A 25,954-nucleotide genomic window follows, 5' to 3' on the forward strand; every position below is an offset into this window, starting at 1 on the left:
AGAAATAAATTTCAAGTCCATTTTGTAGAACAAATTATGTAACTATGTAAAATGAGGCAGTAACTATAAAATATTGATCCATCAAATTCACTTGTCTTCAAATCTGTAATTGTCATTAACATTAATATAATTAATAGTACTTAATACATTGTGCTTTTTGTAAAAGCATACTTTGTACTGTTTTACCTATTATTCCAAACAATTCCATGAGACTAATATTTCAGAAGTGAGCCTGTAGGATACAATACAACCATTCACAGATTGCTAAAAACCTAGAATATAGAACTTGAGAAAAGCTTGCAAAGCAATGGAAATCATCTCCAAAATTGAATCTCATAAATTATGCATATTAGCTCTTGGATCTTCTTATGAGGGTAAAAGGATATTCAAAAGCTAAATTAATTAAACAGATTAACAGAGTACCGACTGGCAGGTATAACCACCAAGGTTATTTTTATTGCCTCTACAATGACAAATAATCCCCTGAGACTCAAGGATGTGTTCTATAACTAGTGGGAAGAAAATATAAGAAAAACAAGCTCTCAGCTGCTTATACAATGATGCATTTCTATCAAAATTAGAAATGCATATATTGTCTCTTCAAAGTCATTTATTTGAATCAATTAATCAATACATACATAAGTAAATACTTTATGTGGAAACCCTTCCTTAAGGTCAGAGACCACATCTATTTTTCATATGTCCCATAGGAGTTCAATAAATACTTGTTGACTGACTTTGAAAATCAGCAGTTGCATTAACATTACCAATTGGATGACTAGGAATGGCATGCTAATTGGCAACTTGACCCTTCTTTCCTCTTCAAAGCAAGTCAGGTGAAACTCTGCTATCTAGAGTAAGTCTGGCTCTTTGTTGCATCCTGCTGTTATCTGCCTTTGGCAAACAACCACCTTGTGCTTCCACAACTTCAGAGCCTTTTAGGGCACTGGCAGCGATAAGTTATTCTCAGAGTCTGCTCTGCCAAATGCTTTTTGGCAAGAGGACTGAGGAAGACTATTGTTGTTGCTAGCTGTTATCTCTTGCTAGGACTCCACTTGGCAAATGTGCAAGTCCATCTCACTGATGTGGAAACAAGGAGCTTGACTCTAGATGAGTCAACTCATTAATAAACAAGTCACAAAGGAAATGGGAACCAGTCTTGAAAACAAAACAAAACAAAAAAGATCCATTCTGGGGTTTATTGGATGCCGTGATGTTTGTTCTCCACAGAACAAATTTGTTTTATCTCACTCTGCAGCCTTCCTATCAAAAAAGTGGGAAGTTTATAGTTTATCAAATGTTAATCAGTGGCTATGTTGATGTATTACTTACATAGCATGGAAAGTATTTTTTGGTGTTAGTGGAAGTGTTTTCTTAATTATAAATTTATATCTTTCCCCTTCATTTATCTTCTCTTTTTTGGCCAGACTCTATCCTCTAAGAAGTCTACTGGTCAACCAAGACACCTATTATCTTAACTGCACTTATTCCATCTCCCTACCTTCATTTCATACACAGATGCCTCCTTGACCTTTGTCTAGAAAGCATTACAGTGAGACAGAGCAATCTAAAACTGTCTTTTGAAGTATTTAACTAAATTGTAAAGTACAATGCCTGGAATAGCATTAGCCAGTCATTCATTCAAGTACCTTCAAGTTTAGCATTTACATATAATAAAGAACAAATTACACATTGAATATAGAGGAACAATTTTTTGTAATAATAGCTTTTTATTTTTCAAAATACATGCAAAGATAGTTTTCAATATTAACTCTTGCAAAACCTTGTGTTCTAAATTTTTCTCCCTCCTACTCCATTTCTCCTAAACAGCAAGTAATCCAATATAGATTAAACATGCAATTCTTCTAAACATATTTCCACATTTATCATGCTGCACAAGAAAAATCATCTCAAAAGGGAAAAAATGAAAAAGAAAAAAAAACAAGCAAACAAAAACAACAACAAAAAAATGAAAATCCTTGTTATGGTCCACATTCAGTCCCTATAGTGTTCTTTTGGGGATGTAGATGGGGCTCTCTCTATCACAAGTCTGTTGGAACCACCCTGAATCACTTCATTGTTGAAAAGATTGCTCATCACATAATCTTGATTCTACTTACTTCACTTAGCATCAGTTCATGTAAGTCTCTCTGGGCCTTTCTAAAATTAGTTTGCTGATCATTTCATATGGAAGGATAATACTCCATAATATTCATATACCATAACTTATTTAGCCATTCCCCAACTGATGGACAGTCACTCAGTTTCCAGTACCTTGCAACTGCAAAAAGGGCTGTTACAAATATTTTTGCACATGTGGGTTCTTTTCCCTTTTTTTTTTTGATCTCTTTGGGGATACAGGCACAGTAGAGACATTGCTGAATCAAAAAGTATGCACTGCTTGATAGCCCTTTGGGCAATTGCTCTCCAGAATGGTTGGATCTGTTCACAACTCCACCAACAATATATTAGTGGAGAAACAAATGTTAATGCCTGACTGGTGCATAAACTTATAGGAGAAAAAACTAAATAATTGACAAACATTGGTCTATTTCAGATTCAGTCTAAATAGTTAACCCTTTCAATAGTCTAGCAAATTCTACTGAGGAATATAACAGTGATGCAAATGAAATTAATTTGGGACTGGCATATTATCTAGGGAAAATAATCCTGTTCTAATCTATTCTAGTTAAAAGAAACCTTTAACTATCAGGATTCTTTTTACTTTACTTAGTAAAGTCTCAGGACTGACAGATGCTATTTAGTACAGTACCATATGCCTTAAGGGCATTCTGGACTGTTACCATTGGATCAGAATTTCTAGTATGACATATGAAGGATTAAGTCAAATTACTAATAAAAGAAAGGCATATTGAAATTACTTTTAGCTTCTACCTTACACCCTCAATTATCAAAGACGACAAAAGACAGAAATAATTGATGTTGGAGGGGTGGTACTCTGAAGAAAGTGGCAGACTTCAAGTCAAGAATTGTGGGTTCAAATTCCACACATGCATTAGTTATGTGATAACTAAGTCTCTTTGTTTATAAAATGAAGATAAGAATAGCATCTATATTAAAGGGTTGCTGTAAGGATAATATGAGATGTTATATATGTATTCATGGAAAATATGAGATTATAATATATATATATTATGCTTCATAAACCCTTGATGTTAGCTGTTATTATTACTATTATTAATGTATTCAACTCAATTTACTATCAATTCAGTTGAAAAACAACAACTACCACCATCAAAACATCATTAATATCTCCCAAGTATATTTGTTATCATCCATGTTGGGAGTGATGTCAGTGGCACAAGAGGGACAAACAACAAGGAACATAAGCCAAGGAATATGCACTCTGTTGAACTCTCTCAAATAATATTTGCTCCACTGAAGACAGAATATAATAAAAGAACTTAATCATCTAAATACAAAAGGAGACTTTGAAAAAGTCATGAACCTTTTGTAAAGATGAGACATGTACAAGGTGAAAACAAAAGAGAGATGACTTTAACAACAAACCAAAAGTTGTGTTTGGAAAGCTCCAGAGGTAGAGAATTTTATAAGTAGAATGTTAAACATTTGCAAGATAAAAAATAACAAGAACTGAATATCATCAAGATAGAAAGGAAGGTTTGCATATGAAGAAAAAGGAAGTAGTGGAAGTTGTAATACTAATAATCTTGAAGCTTCTGACTTAAGAAGTCAAAAGTGGTTTGAATAGCAGAGAACACTGCTATTTTTCAACAATTTGTGAGAAATGGCTTAGTTTAGAGATAAACCTTCCAAGTCTGTGTTTGTTATTAGCTTCCATGGAATTGCTTGTCTGAAAGTGATGCTGTATTTATGGGAACAATTCTGTTTACTCTTAGTTGACTATTGACATTTTTATTGTATTTGACAAAATACAACTATAATATTTGATAATACTTCTACAAACTTATGAAGATACCTTAATGATCAACTGCAACCTTACCCAATAACTACCATGAACTCAACTTGAAATTTAGTGAAACAACACAGTTTATATTAGAATCTCTTTCAAAGAATAACAGATATTGTTGCTCATTCTTCTTTTTCAAAGAAAACCCAATAATATACTAATTCCAATAAAAGAAACCCAAAAGAAATACTTTCAATGCAAAAAAGAAAAGAAAACAGCTGTGGCAGTTGTGATTTACCCATATTAAAATACAGGACAAAGTTCAGTGAGATAGGGAGAACTGAGAGGCTCTGCATAGTATTATTCAGTTAGTATACCAAAAAGGAATAATGGAAGTGAGGAGAAAGATCAGGGTGAACAAATTCCTAAAGCAGCAAGGTTAAGTAACCCAGTTCATAAGGGAGGCTAATCTTTACAGATCTACTCTCCTAAGCTTACCACTGGTTCCCACTATATAGTAAAAAGGAAAAATGACAACTAGTGAAACCTGAATAATCCAAAGGATAGCACTCTTGTGAAGTTGAAGGCTGGGATTGTCCCTAGAGTTGATAAGCTTAAAAATTAAAAAGGGGGATTTTTTTTTTAATTTGAAAAATTAGTTCTTTAATCTTTTTTTATTTTTTAATTTAACTGGAGGGGGAATTCTGGTAAAATGGCAACATAGGTCAGAAAATTCCAAGCTCTCTAGATTTCTCCCACAAACAAAACAGAATTACACCTCAAGGCAAAATGTAGATAAATGAAAAAAAATAAGTATGAGGGAGGAACAGAAGACCTAAAGATCCACTCTAGAATGGGTTTAACAGTATGAAATATAAATATATCTAGGCTAGCTCTGAAGAAATAGCAAGCAGAGAGCCCTGGGGCTAGCTGGGTTCAAAGAGAGCCCCAGCCCAACTACAGGAACTTTCATTTCCTGGACAAGCTGAGGAGTTGGGGGTCTAAGTCTGAGGAAACCTCTCCTACCAAGGAATGCCAGGCCCAGTTGTGCTGCAAACACTTGGTCCTGAGCAACAAGAAACCAGCACACACATGAGTCCAGAAGCAGTGGGGGCAAGGAAGTTGCTGGCAGGGGCACTTTGTAGGAGGGTGGAGATTTTGGCTTGGGGTTCAAGGTCAGAGAGGAGATCTGAAGTGAAGCCAAAGGCACCATCTCCCCCCACTCCAGGATTAGATCTGTTTGTAGTAACAGTTTTCATTTACCTCATCCCCCCCAAAAAAATGGACAGGGAAAGAAGAAAGAATCCAACCACAGAAACTTATTATGAGAATGCGAAGACTAGGGTTCATCTCAGAGAGGACAGGGAAGTACAAAAAGTTTCTTCTACCTCAAAGAGTAACATTAAAAGGCTACCTGTCCAGAAAGAATTTATAGAAGAACTCAAAAAAGACTTCAAAAATCAAATGAGAAAGGTAGAGGAAAAATAAAAACAAAATAAACAAATAAAAATACCCCAACAAGACTACTTTTAAAAGTTGAACAATTAGAAAAGGAGATATAGAGAATTAAAGAAAGTAATTCTTTGAAAATTAGAATTGGATAAGGGGAAGTCAGCAAAGCTATGAGATCAAGAAATAATAAAACAAAATAAAAGAATGAAAAATTAAAAGAGATTATGAAACAAGAACAGCAGATCTGGAGAATAAATCAAAAAGAGAAAAAGTAAAAATAATTAAACTACCTGAAAGCTATGATAAAAAAAATGCAATAATGCAAGAAATAATCCCCCCAAAATTGTCCTGGAGTGATAGAACATGAAGGGAAAATAAGAATAGAAAAAATTCACCAATCATCACCTCCAAGAAATCTATAAGAAAAACACAGAGGGATATTATTGCTAAATTTCAAAGCCCTCAGATCAAAGAGAACATTCTAACGATATAAACAAACAAACCAACTCAAATATGCTAGAGTTACAATTAGAATTGCATAGGGATTTATCAGTAGCTAGAATAAAAAAAAAAAAAAAAAAAAAAAACAAGTCCTGGAATAATATATATTGACAATCAAAACAACTAGGCCTATGGAAAAAATATCATATTAAGTAAAACTACCAAAATATTGAAAAAAATTAATGGAAATTCAATGAAATCACAGATTTTCAACCAAACCTGAACTCAATAGAAAATTTAGCATATAAAGCCAACATCAAAGATTAATTTCGAGAGACTCAACAAGGACAAAACATTTGTTTTTTACTGGGAAATATAAATCATAATGTTTAAGATTGACATAAGTAATTGGGTAGTTCAAAAGAAAGATTGGGGCAGAGGTGAGTACCATATGACTGTCTAAAAACCATTTAGGAAACTTTTTAGGAAACAGTAAAAATAGTAATTAATCTATACAAAGGAGAAGCAGAAAAAGAACTAACAGAGACATTAGAGGAGGAAGGAGGGCTGGTAGTTCTGAAAACTTACTCATATCAGGAATGGGTTAAATAGGGAACAATGCAAACATACATACATAGATACATGTATGTGTATACATATACTGTGAAGGGTACAACACTCTCCAAAGTCTGTGAATAAATAAGGGGGTGAATAGGATAGACTGGGGTAGGAGTATATAGAATTTTACAGCAGTTGGACAAGGCATGTAGATTAAAAGAGAAGGGATAAAGGTGATGGGAAAGGGTGGCATAAGATAAAGTAGGGTTCAGAAAGGTGTTTACATTAATGGGTGGGAATATATATATATATATATATATATATATATATATATATATATGTATATGTATATGTATTTATACTTATATATGTATATCTTCATGCCTCTATAGCCTGCTTGGAGTAGGTGGGGGGAATAAAAAGGGAAAAAAGAAAGTAAAAAATGCATAGCAGAAAACAAAAGAATAATGTATAAGAAAGCAAAGAAAAAGGAAGTCACGAATATAATATCTTCTATTATTACATATGTTTTCTTGAAATGGAAATTTATTGATATTATTAAATATATTGAATCCTCCCTGATGTTCTGCTTGGGCACATGACAATGTTTTGTTTTGTTTTGTTTTAATTTTCTTTTTTCTGTCTTTCTACTTTGTTTTTTTCTTATTTTGTATTTAGTTTTAAAATAAATAAATAAAAACAACAAAAGTTTGATTGCAACTTTCCAAGATGTAATTAAGCTAAACAATGATAAAAACAAGTTGACTTCTGGTAGTTTGGGTGTTGGGATAATTGGATTGTTTTGAGTCTTACTGTCTGTGGGTAACACATAGGACATTGTGCCAATGTGCCCAGTCATTGGATGAGACCTGGGATCATGTTGCGTCAGAGTTAACTCATATATTGCTTAAAAGATGGGAAAGCCTTCACTAAGCAAAAGATGGAGAGTTAAGGAGCATATTTCTGTACCATCTGCATGCATGCACACATATAATTAATATATGTGGCCATTTGGCTTTAATTATGCAATTAGAAAAAGGAATGCTATTAGAAGTTAGGAATTAGCATTAGGAATGCTTTATGTAGCACCTTCTCTTCCCATTGGGAGCCACCTTCCAACTCAAACTCCTAGATTGCAGATTGTGTTCATAAGGGGTGATTACTACCCTAGAGTGGTTATTTATGCTGTTGTTCTGTACTTCTAACACTATGTAGTTAATGAGCATGAGAATGTGCTTACCTTTAATAGTCATCCAGAGATCACCATTACTCAGTCTTGTACTTAGCATAATAAGAACAGTAATTATAAGACATTTCTTCACATAATATGGGGTATACTCTCCAAGAAATACAGATTTAGTGGAAAGAATGGGTACATGTATTAAGCGTATTGATAAAGAAACTTATACATAAAGAAAACATGCGGACAAAGCAACTTAAGTCTTTAGCATATCAGAGCTCTAAAGTCATTTTTCTTCTCATAGTGTTTTTACTCTGCCCAACTACAACCTTGCCATCTTCATTGAAGGCATTATCTCTATTGAGCAAGTCACTCAGGCTCCCCAGGCTTACTTTTCTCTGCAGTCTAACTCCCAACTGTCAAAGTAATCTTTTGTAAATCCATAATTGGCTCTCTTCTCTACTGCCAGTAGTCACTCTTTTCAAAGTTGACACGAACAACTTGACAGATTTGTTAGAAAATGTGTCTCCATTTTATAAAGGGCCAGTGGCTAACAACTCTTTAATTCTATCAAGACTTGAAGGGCTTCTTTAAATTTTGAGAATTAATGCTATCTGCCTCCTAAATAGGCTTTACAGGCTTAAGGTAGCTAGGTGGTACAAGATAGAGTGTGGGATGTGGAGTCTGGAAAATAGTCTGGAAAATCTAAGTTTAAATATCCTCTCAGACACTGGTACATGTGTGATCATGGGCAAGTCACTTAACCCTGACTGCCTCAGCTTTCTCATCTGTAAAATGAGCTGCAAAAGGAAATGGAAAATTATCTCAGTATCTCAAATGGGGTGATGAAAATAACAACACTTTACATAATTATATCAACCGAACCAAGAAAAAGTCAATTAGTCAGAGGTTCCTTGAACAACTTCACTTTTATTACATCTCTAAAACTATCCGGATAAATTTACTGTTGAGCTGTATATATGGAGAAGACAATAACACAGTACACTCCATTTACTACTTTTAAATCTGGATAAATCTGACATAGGTGCTAGGTAGTGCAGTGCATAAAGTGCTGGGCCTAAAATCAGAAGGACGTGAGTTCAAACTTGGCCTCAGACGCTTACTAGGTGTGTGACACTGGGTGAGTCACTTAACCCTGTTTGCCTCAGTTCATCATCTGTAAAATTAGCCAGAGAAAGAAATGGCAATCCATTCCAGTAACTCTGCAATAAAACCCCAAATGGGGTCACAGAGAGTTGGTCATGACTGAAACAAGTTGACAACAACAAAATCATACAACATACTCTTGATAATCAGTGATCATGCAAAGTTACATATGCCTCCAGTGCTTAAGTGTGCTATTTCCTGAAGACTAAATTCCCCTTCTAATCCTATTATGATTTCAAACACTTCAGAACAACCACCAACTAATAAAAATGAATTGCTTTCATATTTCATAGAATCTCAGAGTTGAAAGGAATCTGAGCCCTTATATAGTTTAAGCTATAGCTAAACAGGAATCTTTTATAAAAACATACCCAACCATCCAAACAGTTAATAGTCAATCAGTCCCACTGGAAGACATCTAGTGATGGGGAATAAAGTATGCTGTCAGATAGGCTATTTCATTTTTGACCAACTCTAATCATTAGGATTTTTAAAAATGTTTTATCAAAATCATCCTCATTGCAATTTCCACCCATTGCTCTTGATTCTGCCTTCTGGGACCAAACAAAACAAGTTTAATATCTCCTCTAATTTCCCTCGTTGATCCTTTGAAGGACATACTAATAACCAGAAAATGGCCTAAAGGCTCTTGGCCAGAGAGAGAAGCAGGTCAGGCATGGAAAATCTAGTAACTGGACTACTAGCCCCTGAATAATTGAGAATTTACTGTGTCCAACAAACTAGGAACTGAAGCTCACTATTTCCCCCTCTTTAAACATGTTCTTTATGGTTAATGGCCAGAGTAGCAACAGCAGCAGGAAGGCTGCTCTGCCAAAATGCTTCACTGAGCCAGAGGGGCCATTACTCTGGGTGTGAAAGAACGAGTTATGAGGTTTGCTGCATTGGCAGGTCTGGAATCCTTTCCTTGGCAATGGGCAATACCTAATGATTCAAAGGAAGGACTTTCAATTCTTCAAAACAGGCCTAACCAATTGTGTAATCTTATTTTCATGGACAAAGAAGGGAGAGAAAGAGGCAGCCAGGGAAATTCCTTCCCTTGCAATGGTCAGCTTACATCCTGCAGCATCAGATTTGATTATCCTTATCTACAATTGTCTAACTATAAATGTTGTGATTGGTCATAAAAAGGCCAGACTTTAAAAAAAATACAGGCACAGTATTTGACTTTGTGACTGCCTGTGGTGGTGAATTCCACAGACTGACTACATGCTGTGTGAAAAACTATTTCCTTTTATTTGTTCTAAATTTACCAGCTTCTAATTCTATCAAGTGTCCCCTTGTTCTCACATTAGAGAACAGGGTGAAAAGAACAGAGTGTACATACCACATTTATCCCCCTTTTAAGTTAGAGAAATTAAATCAATGCCCTTTCTCTACCTTTTCAAACTCTTCTTTTCAAGATGAATCATATTTTTTGGTGAGGGTAGGGTAGATGAAGGGAGAGAGTCACTATCAAGGCTTAGTCCTGTATAAAAAACAACATAATGTACAAAAACCTGCAAACTAAATCAATGGATGAATTGATCAACAAAAACAATTATTAAGCACTTAGTAAGAGCAAAGCCCTTTGTTAAAGTAGTAGAGATAGAAATAGAAAGGAGATAGTCCTTACTCTCAAGAAGCTCATATATTCTAATGAAACAACATGTATGGAAGGTTTTAGCTGCAAGTTAAATGTAAAGTTCTCATATTTCTTAGAATGTTGATCATTTCCATTGACAAAATCATGTTTTTGAGGTTGAACTTTTTTGGGAATGTCTTTAGTAGTTATGGCTATCTATCATTTGTAGTCATTTGCCATCACCTTTAAAGGTGATGATTGAAGGTATTGGACTGGAAGCATTGCTATGCCTAAGCTTGTTAGGTTCAAGGAACTGGACTGTCTTCCTCAGGATCTAAGGAGATGGTCAAAATGGTGGTAGTTGTTTGGTTTGCCTGCCTCCTTCCTTTCCCTTAAGATGTCTTACTTTGGCTGGTTTGCCTGTTCTGTATGTAGGAGCTAGTTGAATTTGATAGAAAACCCATAGGAGGTGCTTCCTCCTTTGATAGGTATGAGGGTAGGACCAGAAGCAGTGGTCTGGGAGGTATTTCCCGGTCACCTGTGCTCATATAAAATGGTAGGATGGACTGGTTATCCCACTACTTAGCCTCCCATCCAATGACTTCTGAGCTTAATTATATCCCAAAATATACCAGGAAAACAAGAGAGAACTGAGAAGCAATAATTATCTTTGTCAACAAACCAACTGGAAAGAGAAAAAACCATGGAAGGGAAATGAAAATAAAATAAAAATATAAATAAGTATAGCCTTGATTTAATGGAAATTAACTGGATAGAACTTTGAGCTTAAGCAGTTCATGAATGAAGCCAGAAACTCTTATGAGAGCAAAAGCCCTGTATTCACAAAACATAAGAGAATCAATCTCATGTCACTCATTTTGTTCCTGATATTGTTTCTTTGTACTATTTGCAAATGTTTCCCCTCCCCTTCTTGAAAGCAGCAAAGGAGCAATGTTTGATAATAATTATCATTTTTCCAGGCTTAGCAAATTCTAGTTTGATGGGTTAACAGTTCCTAATGAAGATAGTGCTAGTTTAGTAGATAAAAGTTGGGTATATACTGGTCAAGAAAAACACAATTTTATAATCTGCTGATAGACAGCACACGATACATAAAATGCAAAGCTTTGCATCAAGATCTGTGTTCAAATACATCCTCTGACACTTATTCATATAATTATGGATGTCACTTGCCTTATCCGAATATCAGTATCCCCAACTATAAAAATGAGAATAGTGATAGTTAATAGCACCTACCCGATGCTCAAAATAGATCATGAATAGAAAAAGCTTTTTAAATTTTAAAGAACCTTATAAATGTAACTTGTTATTGCCATTATTAATACTATTATCATCAATAGATATTAGGTACATTTCCCATAAGTCAAAGACAAACTTTTGTTGCTAGGAAAGAACTGGCTATAGCAGTACTCAGGTTTCCTTGCATTCTCGATTTGACCAATGAGAATAGTGCTAAACTATACAGGTATCACTGCCCAGGATGTCATGAGAGGCCAATAGATTAAAATGATGCAAAAATTGCATCATGAATCCAAAAGAAGTGAAAAAGTGATCTTAGATGCAAAAAATGGAAATTTTAAGATGAGTAAAATATTTAGGCAAGTTGCTAAACCTTAAGAAGGAACAATATATAAGGCAGGAATTTATATTCCATTTCTGGTTTTGAACTATATTTTTATTTTGTGATTTGGACGACAATAACTTCAAACTAGAAGGTTATAATTTTCCTTTAAGTTTGACTTTTATAGTTTGTAACTTTTACCTACTAGTCAACACATTTCTCATGGTGTATAGATCTTTGATTTTATAAAGTAAATCAGAACTGGGCTTCACTTAATCTAAATTCACTTTTTAGAAAATGGAATTCTCTTAGGCTTCATCATATTACAAGACTTCAAGTCTCTACATGAACTGATGCTAAGTGAAATGAGCAGAACTAGGAGATCATTTCACTTCCACAACAATACTATATGAAGATCAATTCTGATTTAAGTGGCTATCTTCGGCAATGAGAATCCAAATCAGTTCAATTAATCAGTGATGAACAGAACCAGCTACACCTAGTAAAAGAACACTGGAAAATGAATGTGGACCACAACATAGCATTTGCACTCTTTCTGTTGTTGTTTGCTTACATTTTTGTTTTTCTTCCCAGGTTATTTTTACCTTCTTTCTAAATCTGATTTTTTTGTGTGTGCAACAAGATAACTAGAAATATGTTTACACATATTGCATTTGACATATACTTTAACATGTTTAACATGTATGGGACTGTCTGCCATCTAGGGGAGAGGGTGGAGGGAAGGAGGGGAAAAGTTGGAACAGAAGTTTTTGCAAGGGTCAATGTTGAAAAATTACCCATGCATACGTTTTGTCAATAAAAAGCTATAATAATAAAAAAAAAAATTAAAAAGACTTCAAGTCTCACTCTGAGGCTTTTCTTGGGGTCTATGCTATTGAGTCAGTTTATATGTAAAATATGGAGAGTAAAGGTGCTCAGAAGGACTAGTACCTTTAATGTGAGGGCTGCTGAACTCTTTTCAGGGGTGCTTTCAATCTGATTCGCCTAACTCTCATCTGTGGCTTCAAGAAGCTATACCCCATAAAATTGTCTTGGTAACTAGGCTAAAGCAAGGTGAGAGTAAAATGGGCCATAAACTCATTGGTGAGTAGGGGAATGTCTACCTCAAGTATGTGAAATCTTCCCTTGTGGAATAGGAGGATGTGAACATTTTATTTCAATGATCCATGAAGGTGGCTAAAACTGATACAGGGGAATGCTTAAAACATGGATGGATATTGAAGATGTCAAGGTCAGCTGTTGTATACTAGGCCATCACCAGTCATCTTGATTTTTGATTTGCCACTGGATTCTGATGACTCTGGAAGAATATTACTAGCAATCTTGCAAAATTCATTTAAATCAATTTATGCATAAGTAAAAAGTTTCAATCTAATATGAAATGTTTTTGATAATATCATTTCTAACATGGATATCTCCCAAATCTTTCTCCTGGCCTGGAACCTCACTCCATGTGCTTGCAGAGCATCCCCATTTCTTACTGTCACTTTGACCTCACTTATTAAAAACAAAGCAATATATACTCTACTCAGCCTGGATCCTCTTTTTAATTATTGCCTTTTTGTTGGTAGCACTATCATTCTTTCAGCCTCTCAGGCTAAAAAGTTCAGGTGTTATCCATCTTTCATCAAAACAGAGCTCATATAGTTCAACTTTCCACTTGGTAGAGGGATTCCCCTCTAAGAATCTTTGACAGATGATCAACCAAGCCTCTGCCTGAGGACATCTAGTGATTATGACTTAATTACTGAATAAAGTAACTTGCTTTATTCTTGGGAGGCTGTAACTTTTTGGAAAGCTCTTTTTTATATCAAGTGAAAACCTGTTTTGACTCTCCTCTTTCCTTTGTTCTTTATAGTCAACTTGCCAACTCATCATATTGTTTCCTATAAATTCGTGTTGAACTTGTTTTTTTTTTTTTTTTTTCTTTTTCATTTCCACTATCCCTTTCTAGTGTAGGACATGATCATATTACCTCAAGACTATTGAAACAGTTTCCCAAACAAGCCTTTCTGCTATTAGTTTCCAAGCTCCTGTGAACCATTTGTGGCTTCCTGGAAAAAAAAACTTTCATAATGTCATTCCTTTATTAAATAACCTATGATGATGCTCTATAGGTACTAGAATCCATTACCTATTGCATGGACTCTAAATTATTCTGCTGGCTTTTTAAAATTTTATTTTCATTTTGTTAAATATTTCCCAGTGACATACAAATGTTTTCTTAAAAATAACTAAAAATTTTTTTGAGTTTCAAATTCTCTCCCTCTTTCTTGCCTCCCGCATCAGAAGGCAAACAATTTGATATTTATTGACTATACATGTGAAGTTATACAAAACATATTTTCATGTAAGCATGTTACAAAAGAAATCACAAAATAAAACAAAAATAGTTTTAAAAAGTATTCTTCAATCTGCATTCAGAGTTCATCAATTCCCTTAGAGAAGGAAATAATATTTTTCATTATTGACTCTTTGGAATTGTCTTGGATCACTGTCTTGATCAGAGTGGCTAAAGTCTTTCCTGGCAGAGCATCCTTATAATAATGTTATTACTGTATACAATGTTCTCCTGGTTCTACTCACTTCACTTTGCCTGAGTTCATACATAGCTTCCTAGGTCTTTCTGCATTCACTGCATTTACTATAGCACAATAGTGTTCCATCACAACCATATGCCTGAACTTATTTGGCCATTCCGCTATAGATAGATATCCTTTAATTTCGAATTCTTTGCCAGAACAAAAATCTTCTGCTGGATTTTTAAGATCTGCCAGGATCTAGTGTGCCCATTAACTATCCAATCTTATTTCCCATAATTCCAACATACAATCTGCATTCTGGGTTTTGATATTTCTGTACTATCATCTATTTCTATATTTCTTCTTTTTGTGATAAAGAGATTTATTGTTATTCATAATGGGCTTTCATTTGTATAATCATTATTTGGTGGAAAGGAGCTAAACTGGAGAGAGTAATTTGTTACCAAGCCTTTGATAGCGATCAGTGGCTTTTTTTCTACATTCCTTGAATTTGTGGATTACAAATAGTTGATATGTGATAATTAGATGTAATTATAGCTTGAGAGAACACCTTTCAAAGATAGAGAGTAGAAACAGTACCCAGTCATAATGATTCTAGATCCTGTATACCTTCCCCAGCCTAGTGAGTTCTGTATAGGCCCAGAGCTCCTCTTACTCTCCACAATAGTGGAAATTGCAGTCTCCTTTGGAGATTGAGTGAACCAAATCACATATCTGCCCATGTCATGTGAAAACCCGAGATATAATTATATCATATGGCTCAATCAAACATACTTACACCATTACAACCTAGGATTCTTTTATTCAATATTTTACTTTTAATTTAGTAGATAAAAGATAGATACCATCCATACAGATTCATATTATAATGATTAAATATTATCTAACAGGAGTAAACTGAAAGTTTATAAATATATGACTATTTGACATTAAAAAAGCCTAACGTCTTGAGAAATGATCCTATTTTCCACCAGGATATTGTAAAAACACAACTGATATATACTCATATAATATATTCTGTGAACCAAGTTGACAAATAGTCAGAAAATCAACCCCTCAAGATTAAAGGTCTGCCAAATATACATGCATTGCAACCTAACTTCTAAAGAACTCTGAATAGCAGCTGGTAATGAGGTGGTGTAGTGCAGTGGATAGATTGAAAAAATCTGGAGTCAGGAAAGTGTGGGTTAATATTCCCATCTCAAATATATACGACCTATGCAACCATGGGCCTCAGTTTCCTCATCTGTAAAAGGAGATGGAAGAGATCACTTCTAAAGGTCTGTTCCAGCTCTAAATCTAAGATCTTTTGATTCAGAAAAAACTGAGTTCAAATACTACTTTAGAGACTTACTAGGTGAGATTAAAATGGGCAATTCATTGAGTATCTTGGAGCATCAGTTTTCTCATCCATAAAATGGGGATAAAATATTTGTATTACTTTTCCACTAGGTTTTTTATGGGGAACAGCATTTTTCTAATCTCAAGTACTATATAAATATGAGCTATTAAAATAATAATGGCAATGACTGTGGTTGGACTGTCAGATGACAAAGTTGGTTACTGTTAGCCATTTGTTTCCATAAAGAATAAAGACATGATATAGATCAAAATGTTTTTGCTCAATCAACAAATATTAATTAAGTGCTTACTATATTTTGGGTGTTATGCTAATCACTTAGTGAAACAAACCTAAAGATCCCCAAGAGTGTGTAGCAAGGTTGATTAGCCTACAGAGGCCATCTCATAAAACATTCTCAGAATTACCATTTCTGGTTCTGGTTGACCCTGTGGGAGTTTGATGAAGTACCTCTAGATGGATGTGATTTAGGGCTTATTGAAGTGACAGAATCTCTTTATTGACTGAAGAATTAAAAGAACCAATTACTTAGTGGATATATAAAAAGTGAATGACACTTTCTTAGCCTCTCTTTTCCTTTATATTTATAAATTGTGGCAGGATCCTTTTGAGCTGCATCCAAATAAGGGCAATGAGGGAAATGAGTGATTTCTCTTTTTTTTTTTTTTTTTTTTCCCCTGAGGCTGGGGTTAAGTGACTTGCCCAGGGTCACACAGCTAGGAAGTGTTAAGTGTCTGAGACCAGATTTGAACTCTGGTCCTCCTGAATTCAAGGCTGGTGCTCTATCCACTGCACCACCTAGCTACCCCTAGTGATTTGTCTTAACTCCACCTTGGCTTTTATGCACCCATGAGTGCGAAGGTCTGGTCTAGCTCCTCTTGTCAGGATAAGCAAAAGTCCTTGCCCCACGTTGGGCGCCAAATGTAGTGAGCTGTCGTCTCTAGAAGCTGCCGGATTACTCTCTGGTAAGAGATCTGCTGTGTCTACTCAAATCTCTCAGACAGATTCTTCTTCCTGTAGTGAACCATTGTCTCCAGGCAGTTGCTGTTAACTCTTGTCCTTAGAAGTGACTTCCCTTCCTGCAGAGAGCCCCGTCAGGCCTGATGTAATGCAGAGAGTCTTCTTCTTTCTCTGAGAGTCCTCTCTTTTATTCTCCCAGAGAATGGGCGTGGGATAATGCAAGGGCTTCTGGGAAGAACCACCCCAGCCAATGAGCTTGCCCCCTCTATCAAGTCAACCTGAGTTCTCACCTTGTAATTGTCCAGAAAACCTGAATTCTCACCTTGTCACTGTCCAGACAACCTCAGTTCTCACTTAGTAATCCTAACATCTCCCCCTTTCTTTTGATTTAGAACATAGGACAGTCATGACCTTGAAACATAAATCCATCAATATGGGAAGTATTACAGATAATTACATAAATGACCTTGAAACATAAATCCATCAATATGGGAAGTATTACAGATAATTACATGAATTACATAAGCACATAGTAACATAGTAACATAACACATGCTAGAAGTATATAACATAATCATAAATTGAAAATTTATAAATGTCCATAAGTCCATTGTCCATTAGTCTCATCTTGTGTGAGGAAGTCCAATGCTTCCTGCTGGTTTTTAAAGTTCTTTAACAGTCTTCTTATTATCCATGCTCTTTCAGTGTCAGATGTTTCTTAGATCTTCTCCTTTATTTTGAGATCTTTCTCTTTTTCTGTCTCTCTCTGATGGACAAGGCGAATATGACTCGTTGGCACCCATCTGATTCCTTCTCCTGCTGAAGAAATACAAGCAAACCCTCTCTCCCAGGCAGTTAACCTACCTAATTTTCTTCTATTTACCACTTTCTAAATCTCTTCTCATCATCTGACAATTACATTGGAGTTGTTTGCACTGGGCACAGCCCTGTTGGTTTAAAAGGCCTGTATTCTCCCCAAGTGTAATCCATTTTTGCAATCTGATTGCCTTTTGACTGACTTATCAGGTAATCCCTTTCTGCCATGTGATTGCTTCTCTGCTGATTGATTAAATCAGAGTCCTGACCTTCTAAAGGCTCTTTGGGTGTAACATCAGCTGCCATCATGCCCCAAGTCTTTTTTGCCTGGGGCCCTGGACCTGGGCCCCTCATCCCATTTCCCGGAATTATTCTACACTCTGATGCCCAATGGAGTCCTCTGTTGCATTTTGGACATGGGGTTTTAGGTCTTCTTTCACCCTGTCTTCTCACTGTATCTACATACCTACACTGAGCTCTTAGATGTCCAATTTTTCCACATTGAAAACATCGCCTAGTTTCTCTAGAAGTCCTTTGCCAGGAGGGACCCTGTCTTTCCACATTCATCATTGTCCGGGTGTAAAAAGCATTTGTTCCCACTGTAGCACAGCGTCTTATGATCTCCTCTAAAGGAGCATCTTTGTCTAATCCCCATATAATTCTTTTGCAAATCTCGTTGGCATTTTCCTTAGCCAGATGTCTGGTCATTATTTCTGTAGCTGAATTTTCTCCAATAGTTCTTTTGACAGCAGTTTGCAAACGTCCCACAAAATCTGCAAAAGGTTCATTGGGACCTTGCTGTATTTTAGTGAAAGCCTCTCCACGATCTTTCTGTCCAGGAAGGACACCCCAAGCTTTTATTGCAGCCTTAGCAATTTGTTCATATATTGTCATGGTATAATCAGTCTGTTCTGAATTCTCTCCATACCGACCTTCACCAGCCAAGTGCTCAAAAGTGAATTGTGTGTTAACTCCTATTTCCAAATTGCATCTGACTTGAATTTTACATAATTCATGAAATTCCGAAAGCCATAATAAATTTTCTCCAGGTTCCAGGCATATCCTTGCTATGGATTTCCAATCATTCGGGGTTAGGACTTCATAAGACAAACCATCTAGTAACATTTTAACATAAGCTGATGTAGCCCCATAAAGGGTACAACCTTTTTTCAAATCCTTAATTTTATTCAAATCTAAAGGTGCATATCTTCTCCTTTTTTTACCTACAGAGTCAGTATTTTCAATCACAGGATATGCATGTATAAAATCACTTATATCCTGTCCTTCTCTCTTAGCTTTAACCAATGCTTTTTCTAATCTTGTCATAGGCTTAGGCTGCTTCACAGGAGATTCTGTTTGAGTTTCTGTCTCTTCCCCTCCTCCTTCTTCCTCCACCCATGAAGGGTTAATTGAGGGAGGAGATGGGAGGTGCTCCTGTTGCTGTTGCTCAGAATTGTACTTAACTTCATTGTTATCTGATTCATCCTTTTCACCTAGTTTAGTTGACACCTCCCCATTTTGCTCCTTCATCTCTTCCTTTAGAATAACATTTTTTAAAGCCATTTGGATTAAATTGTAGGTATGAATTGTATCTTTGGAAACTGAGTTTGATCTGGAACCAAAGGGCAAAATGTCACAAAGGCAATTGTACTGTTCACCTAATTGCTCTCCTACTAATTTCCACTCATCTGGATCCAATTCTTCTTCCAGAGAAAAAGAAGGACATATGACCTTCACAGTTCTTAAAAGTTCAGTAATCTCCTCTAAAATTATAATCAAGCCTTGGCTTTTCATAACCTTGATGATGCTCTCTAAACATTTTCCTTGAACAGAAGGTGTTTGCCCCATTTCACTATAAGAGATTCCTGGTTTAGCCCTTAACAAGTTAAGTTCCTTATTTATCTATTAGCACACTCACTTAATCTTTAACAAAGTTTCCTCGTTACTCACGGTTCTGGGTCAGAGAGACTGAGATCTAGATCGGAAGCTTTTCCACTGGAATCAGGACCGTGTCTGTCCCTGTTCGGGCGCCAAATGTAGTGAGCTGTCGTCTCTAGAAGCTGCCGGATTACTCTCTGGTAAGAGATCTGCTGTGTCTACTCAAATCTCTCAGACAGATTCTTCTTCCTGTAGTGAACCATTGTCTCCAGGCAGTTGCTGTTAACTCTTGTCCTTAGAAGTGACTTCCCTTCCTGCAGAGAGCCCCGTCAGGCCTGATGTAATGCAGAGAGTCTTCTTCTTTCTCTGAGAGTCCTCTCTTTTATTCTCCCAGAGAATGGGCGTGGGATAATGCAAGGGCTTCTGGGAAGAACCACCCCAGCCAATGAGCTTGCCCCCTCTCACCTTGTAATTGTCCAGACAACCTGAATTCTCACCTTGTCACTGTCCAGACAACCTCAGTTCTCACTTAGTAATCCTAACACATGAGAACATGACTTCTAAAACATAAGCTCTGCCAAGGCAACCCTGAACTTTGATATGTAGAGTGCCTCTTTTGTGTTTGTTCTTTACTGACTTTAGGTGGACAAATACTTATCTTGAAATGTATTTGTCCAAGTATGGAAGTGACCTTGTGAGTTTGAGAATTCCCAGAGGCTCTGGGTTCTACTGGATATTGGGGCTAGATGGTTCCCCATCAACAAGAGATTGGCCTAAAGTCATGATGGTTTGGACAGTGAAAAACCAAGTTTGAATGTAAAATGCCTAATTTGCAGTTTTGAAAAACCACTTTATGTTCTAATGAAGCATAAGTAACATTCTCCTAGAAGTTTGCATCAATACAAGATACTGAATCCTTTCCTAGGATAGTTTATGTTTAAATGTTTTTATGTGTATGTAAATCCCAGATATGAACCATAATCTGAATTATAAGTTAAATCATCCCTGTGGTGTCAGAGTTGAGCTTTAAAAAAACTAAAGTCTGAGAACAGATTGAATAGTTCCCTTTCATTATAATCCATGGTACCCAGAACTAAATTAATTCAAACTGCATGTCCGGGGCTAAAAAAAAAGGGCATGGACATTCTAGTTTCACGTGAGTCAAGCAGTAATTTTTCAAAATTAAAGGGCTATGTATGTATATATATGTATATGTGTATATGTGTATATATATATATATATATATAGTACATATAAAGCAGACAACAATCTAATGTGCCTTTCTGGGTAGGAAGGCACTACTAGCTGCATTACTAGTAAAGGATGACTATATAAGATGAAAGGATGACTATATAAGATGACACTTGAACTGAATCTTGAAGGAAACAAAAGATTCCAAGAAATAAAGGTTAAGGGGAACATAGTCTGGCTTGGAAGACAGTTATGTGAGAAACAGTAAGTAGTCAATATAACTGGAGGATAGAGATATGAAAATATTAGAAGCCTGGAGATGATGCATGAAGAAGTCAGGTTGTGAAGAGCTTTAAGGGCCAGAGGATGTTATAATTTATTCTACAGTTAATAGAGAGCCAATGAAGTTTACTGAATGAGGATGGGGGTGATGTGTTTTGCTATGATAAATTACTCATCTAAGAAACATTCAAATGTAAACAAATTGCTTTAACATTGCCTATGCTAAGTAAAAGTCCCATAATCCTCTTCCGAAATCTAGATAAGCTTAAGATCAAGAAACAATTTCATTTCAAGATGTGGCTTTTGCAGGCAATTCTTGGAAGGGCTCCCTGAAGTGGATAAAGAAAGAACGTGAGACTATCATCATTCAGAGGAGGATGTAAAGGTAGCACACCGTTCCTGAAATGAAGAAAAACATTTGGTCACAGCCAGAACCCTTCTCAATAATGCCAAATGGCTCAGTAATTTATTGCCTCTGGTTATTGGATTCCAGTGAAGGAAACTGAAATGTCATACCTTCATTCACAACACCGTCTCATGGAATTATTTTTTCCGGATTCTTGGGGAAGTTAAACTATTTGAGAAGAATATCAGGAACTGTTGTTTCAGCCTGTTTTGTGAGTAGATAATTGCCTTCCAACTCCATTCTTTCAGGAAATGGTGTGTGTTGCATTGTTCCTAGATGGGGGCAGCAATGTGCTTTTAGCAAGGTCCATACATGTGTTAGTTAAAAAAACAAAAACATGCAATCCAAATCATTACTCTGTACCCAGACTTTTGAATTTGGGCTAGATAAGAAGCTGGCCCCAGACAACCTGTCCACATACCAATAGCATTCTTTAGAGAGATCGTAAGCAAAGTTAGTTTTCAGAAATGAAAATTTCAGTACAAAATCCATTATGATGAAAACAGTCCAGAAAACTCATTGAATAAACAAGACTTTTCTAATTTGTGCTAAGTTGAAGAGCAGCATAGGAGCCTGAAGGGTGTAATGTAATGGAAAGAATAATAGGCTTGGGAGTCTGTTCACCTAGGTTCTAATACCAGATCTACTCCTAATCACTTGTATGCTTTGGGGAAATTGCCTAACTTCTCTAGGTTTTTTCATTGGTAAAATGAAAGCTTTTCTCTAAATGATTTCTAAGGTTTCTTTCCAGATATAACATTCTATGAACTTGAAATAAAACATATATTTATCCTTAGAAGTACCTTTGACAACATGGAATATATTAAACCATTTTCCTGAAGTGTGACATCATTTGTGGTACCAGCTGTATGGGTGTGTCATATAAAGATTTACAAAACTTGACTCCATTCTGCTTAAAACAAATTTAAAAGCAATAGAAAATAATATAATCCAGCTAAATGCTTTAAAGGGAATTGGCTGTGTAGTAATTCAATAACTCAAACAACTTTGGACCATCTTGAAAATCAGAAGATTTTGAAGGACCAACTTTGAAGTGTTGAATTAAGAAAGAATCAAATTTAGATGTTATATGTATAATAGTGGCAGCTGGTAGTTCAGGAATTCCATTGAATATATTATGAAGCAGTCAGTGACTGAAGTATACTGCAAAGCATACTGTATGTAATAGTCAGAAGAAACTTGGGTTGGAAACCTGTCAGTGATATTTATTAGCTGTGACACTGTGGGCAAATCATTAAATCTCTTTCAGCCTTCCTCATATGTAAAATGGATATTATAATTTTCCTCATATGTAAAATGGAGATTATAATATTTATAGTATCTATTTTTATAGTGTTTTCTGAGGATCAGGTGAGATCACTGATCTCATCAGAATCAAATAATCATAGAATCTCAGAGTTGGAAGAAACCTTAGGGGCCAAAATGTCCAAAGTAGAGTTTATTATGATTCTTTCTAAAACATACAGGAAATGAACCATCTAAGTCTTTGCTTATAAATACCCTGTAAGAGGCAATCTATTCTTTTTCTCAGTAGCCCATTCCATTTTTGAAAAGCTCTAATTATTATAGTTTTTTAAAATATCAAATCTAAATCTAACTTTCCCCAACTTCTACAAATTACTCCATAACATGCCTTTCAGAAAACCTAAGACAGCTATCATATATACTCTACTCCAGGCTAAATCAACCTCAGTTCTCTCAAGTGATCCTCAACTGGCACAATCTCAAGGCCCTTTATTATCTTGCATCTCTTTGCAATGTCTGTTCTCCATGCTTATGACATATTCCTTCTTAACCTCCATCTCTTGGCATTCTGGTTTCCTTCAAGACTTACTTCATGCCTAAACTAATTCACTTTAGTGCTATATCAATTAAATTCTTCAAAATTATCTGATAAAAGTAGAAAAATGACAACAAAATTTATATGGAAAAGAATAGATCAAGAATATCAAGGGAAATGATGAAAAAATACAAAGGAAGGTGGTCTAGCAATACCAGATCTCAAATTACATTATAAAGCAGTAATCATCAAAAACTATTTGGTATTGTCTAAGAAAAAAGAATGATGGATCAAAGATTAGGTATACAAGACACAGAAATCAATAGCCATGCTAATCTAGTGTTTGACAAAGATATACCAGCTTTTGGAATAAGAACTGACTGACAAAAATTGCTCAGAAAGTTGGAAGCTAATAAGACACAAACTAGGTGTAGACCAACATCTCATACCATGTACAAAAATAAGGTCAAAATGAGTGCATGATTTGGACATAAACAGTGACACCATAATCAAACTAGAAAAGCAAGGAAAAGTCAGATTTATGGATAGGGGAAGAATTCATGATCAAGAAATAGAAAGCATTATCAAATGCAAAATAGATATTTTTGATTATATTAAATTAAAACATCTTTGAACAAACACAAATCAATACAATCAAGATGAGAAGGAAAACAGAAAACTGGGTAATAATTTTTATAGCAAATGTTTCAGAAAAAGGTATTATTTCTCAAATATGCAGGGAAAAAATATATATAGAAATCCTTTTCATGGTAGCAAAATGTTGGAAACTGAGGGAATGTGAGGGCATGTCTATCAGTTGGGTAACTGATGAACAAGTTGTGGTATATAAATGTAATGGAATATTATTGTGTAATAAAAAATGATGGACAGATTTCAGAAAAACCTGAAAAGATTTGAACTGAAGCAAAGTGAAATGAGTAGAACCAAGAAATCATTGTCTGTAGAATCAGCATTTATTTATTATAAATGACTCAGCTCTTCTAAGCAACACAATAATACAAGTATACAGGATTCATAAAGTAAAATGCATTCCATATGCAGATAAAGAACTGATGCATTTCAAATGCAGATTGATGCATATTTTTCACTTACTTTATTTTTTCTTGTGTTGTTGTTGGTTTTTTTTTTTTTTTTTTCTCTTTTTGATCAGCTTCTTCTTGATCTGACAATATGGAAATATGTTTTACATGATAGCAAATGTTTAAACTATATCAAATTTCTTACCATCTTCAGAAAAGGAGAGGGGAGGGAAGGAAGGAGAAAAATCTAAAATTCAAAATCTTGTAAAAAATGAATGCTTAAAACTTTCTTGGCATGTAACTGGGAAAAAAGTATATATATTTTAAAAAGATACTTCAGGGGGCAGCTAGGTGGCGCAGTGGATAGAGCACCAGCCCTAAATTCAGGACCACCCGAGTTCAAATCTGGTCTCAGACACTTAACACTTCCTAGCTGTGTGACCCTGGGCAAGTCACTTAGCCCCAGCCTCAGGTTAAAAAAAAAAAAAAAAAAAAAAAAAAAACATCAGATGTTACACACAAAAGAAGCCTTTCATTATCCTCCTTACTGCTAATGTCTTTTTATATCACAACTCTTTTGTATTTACTTTAGTATTACTCATGTTATAAGCATTCCAGAACATCAAAATATAAAAATTGATAAGTTCGTGTTAGGTTCTTACTAAGTGCTAATGAGACAATGAGATATTAGGTTCTTACTAAGTTTCTGGAAACAACAGCACATTACAAGTTTACTTCACGTGGCAAATACTGAAGAATAGGAACCTATTGAACACAATGATGATAGAACAATAGAAGAAACTATTCCAGTTGGTGTAATATAGAATTAAGGTACCAAAGATCTAGCCCTTTTTCTGGAAGATTGCCACTAACCCAATAAAAAGGTGGAATACGAGAGACATCTTTTTTATAACTATAGATTGAACATACATAGGAATAATGTTTGTAATAAAAAGAAAAAAAGTATTTTTATGAGAAGTTAAATTTCAACAAATCACCTTCAGGAAATAAATGAAACCACAGATGGATGAAATCCAACATCTTGATATCCTGACATCATCTTCAATTAAGTCACCATTAATTGAAGCAGGAATATTATCTTTGAGATACTTACAGAAGGAAAGTATTGTTTGCGATAATTATGAATGACCCCGGTACTAAGTATGCTACTTGCTTATTAAAAAAAATTGTAACTTGGTACTGAGGAAGCAATTAGACATGGAACCAATGTCAAAAATTAAAAGAGCATAATTTCAAATTTGTTTCAAAAGACTACAAAGATTTTTTGGGGGGTGTATCTTTGTTGCTTGTGAAATATTGAATAATCAGGTAGATGTTGTCAAAATATATGAATTAAAACAAAATTTTAGAAAATTATTTACCCTGAATTTATAATGTTACCACGAATCCATGTGATATCAGAAATTATTACAATGAAATAAGCAAAGACCAGAAAATCAGTGTTCCATAATTAATAAAAGAACTTTTTTTTTTTCAAAAGAGAGAGAGAGGGAGGGAGGGAGAGAGAGAGAGAGAGAGAGAGAGAGAGAGAGAGAGAGAGAGAGAGAGAGAGAGAGAGAGAGAGAGAGAGAGAGAGATTACTGAGGGAAAAAACAAAAGCAAAAAAACAGTTCCTGGAACTAAGGAAGATTTTGGTGGTGGTGGTGGTGATGATGATGGCAATGATGATGATTTAATTGCATTTTGGTACCCAGCAGAAGTTAAGGGCATTCTATGATGTATATTTTAAAGAGAAAGTCAAAGACAATTGAAAATTCCAAGAATGAGGGAAGATTGAATTT

At 35.2% G+C, this 25,954-nt stretch overlaps 1 protein-coding gene and 1 long non-coding RNA gene across 2 annotated transcripts in view; one reads left to right on the top strand and one right to left on the bottom strand.

The window, feature by feature from the left end:
• Nucleotides 1-21,550, top strand: part of LOC141544743 (uncharacterized) — a 51,179-nt gene extending 29,629 nt beyond the window's left edge. Inside the window, exon 2 of the long non-coding RNA XR_012482775.1 lies at nt 21,215-21,550. This is a non-coding gene — a long non-coding RNA (uncharacterized LOC141544743). The remainder of the gene's footprint in view (nt 1-21,214) is intronic.
• BLOC1S5 (biogenesis of lysosomal organelles complex 1 subunit 5) overlaps nt 20,850-25,954 on the bottom strand; it is a 74,165-nt gene continuing 69,060 nt past the window's right edge. Inside the window, exon 5 of the mRNA XM_074271224.1 lies at nt 20,850-21,583. Coding sequence (XP_074127325.1) covers nt 21,449-21,583 — 135 coding nt within the window. The 3' untranslated portion in view covers nt 20,850-21,448. The remainder of the gene's footprint in view (nt 21,584-25,954) is intronic.

The sequence above is a fragment of the Sminthopsis crassicaudata genome, chromosome 1 (assembly GCF_048593235.1).
Source record: "Sminthopsis crassicaudata isolate SCR6 chromosome 1, ASM4859323v1, whole genome shotgun sequence".
Classification (NCBI taxonomy): domain Eukaryota; kingdom Metazoa; phylum Chordata; class Mammalia; order Dasyuromorphia; family Dasyuridae; genus Sminthopsis; species Sminthopsis crassicaudata.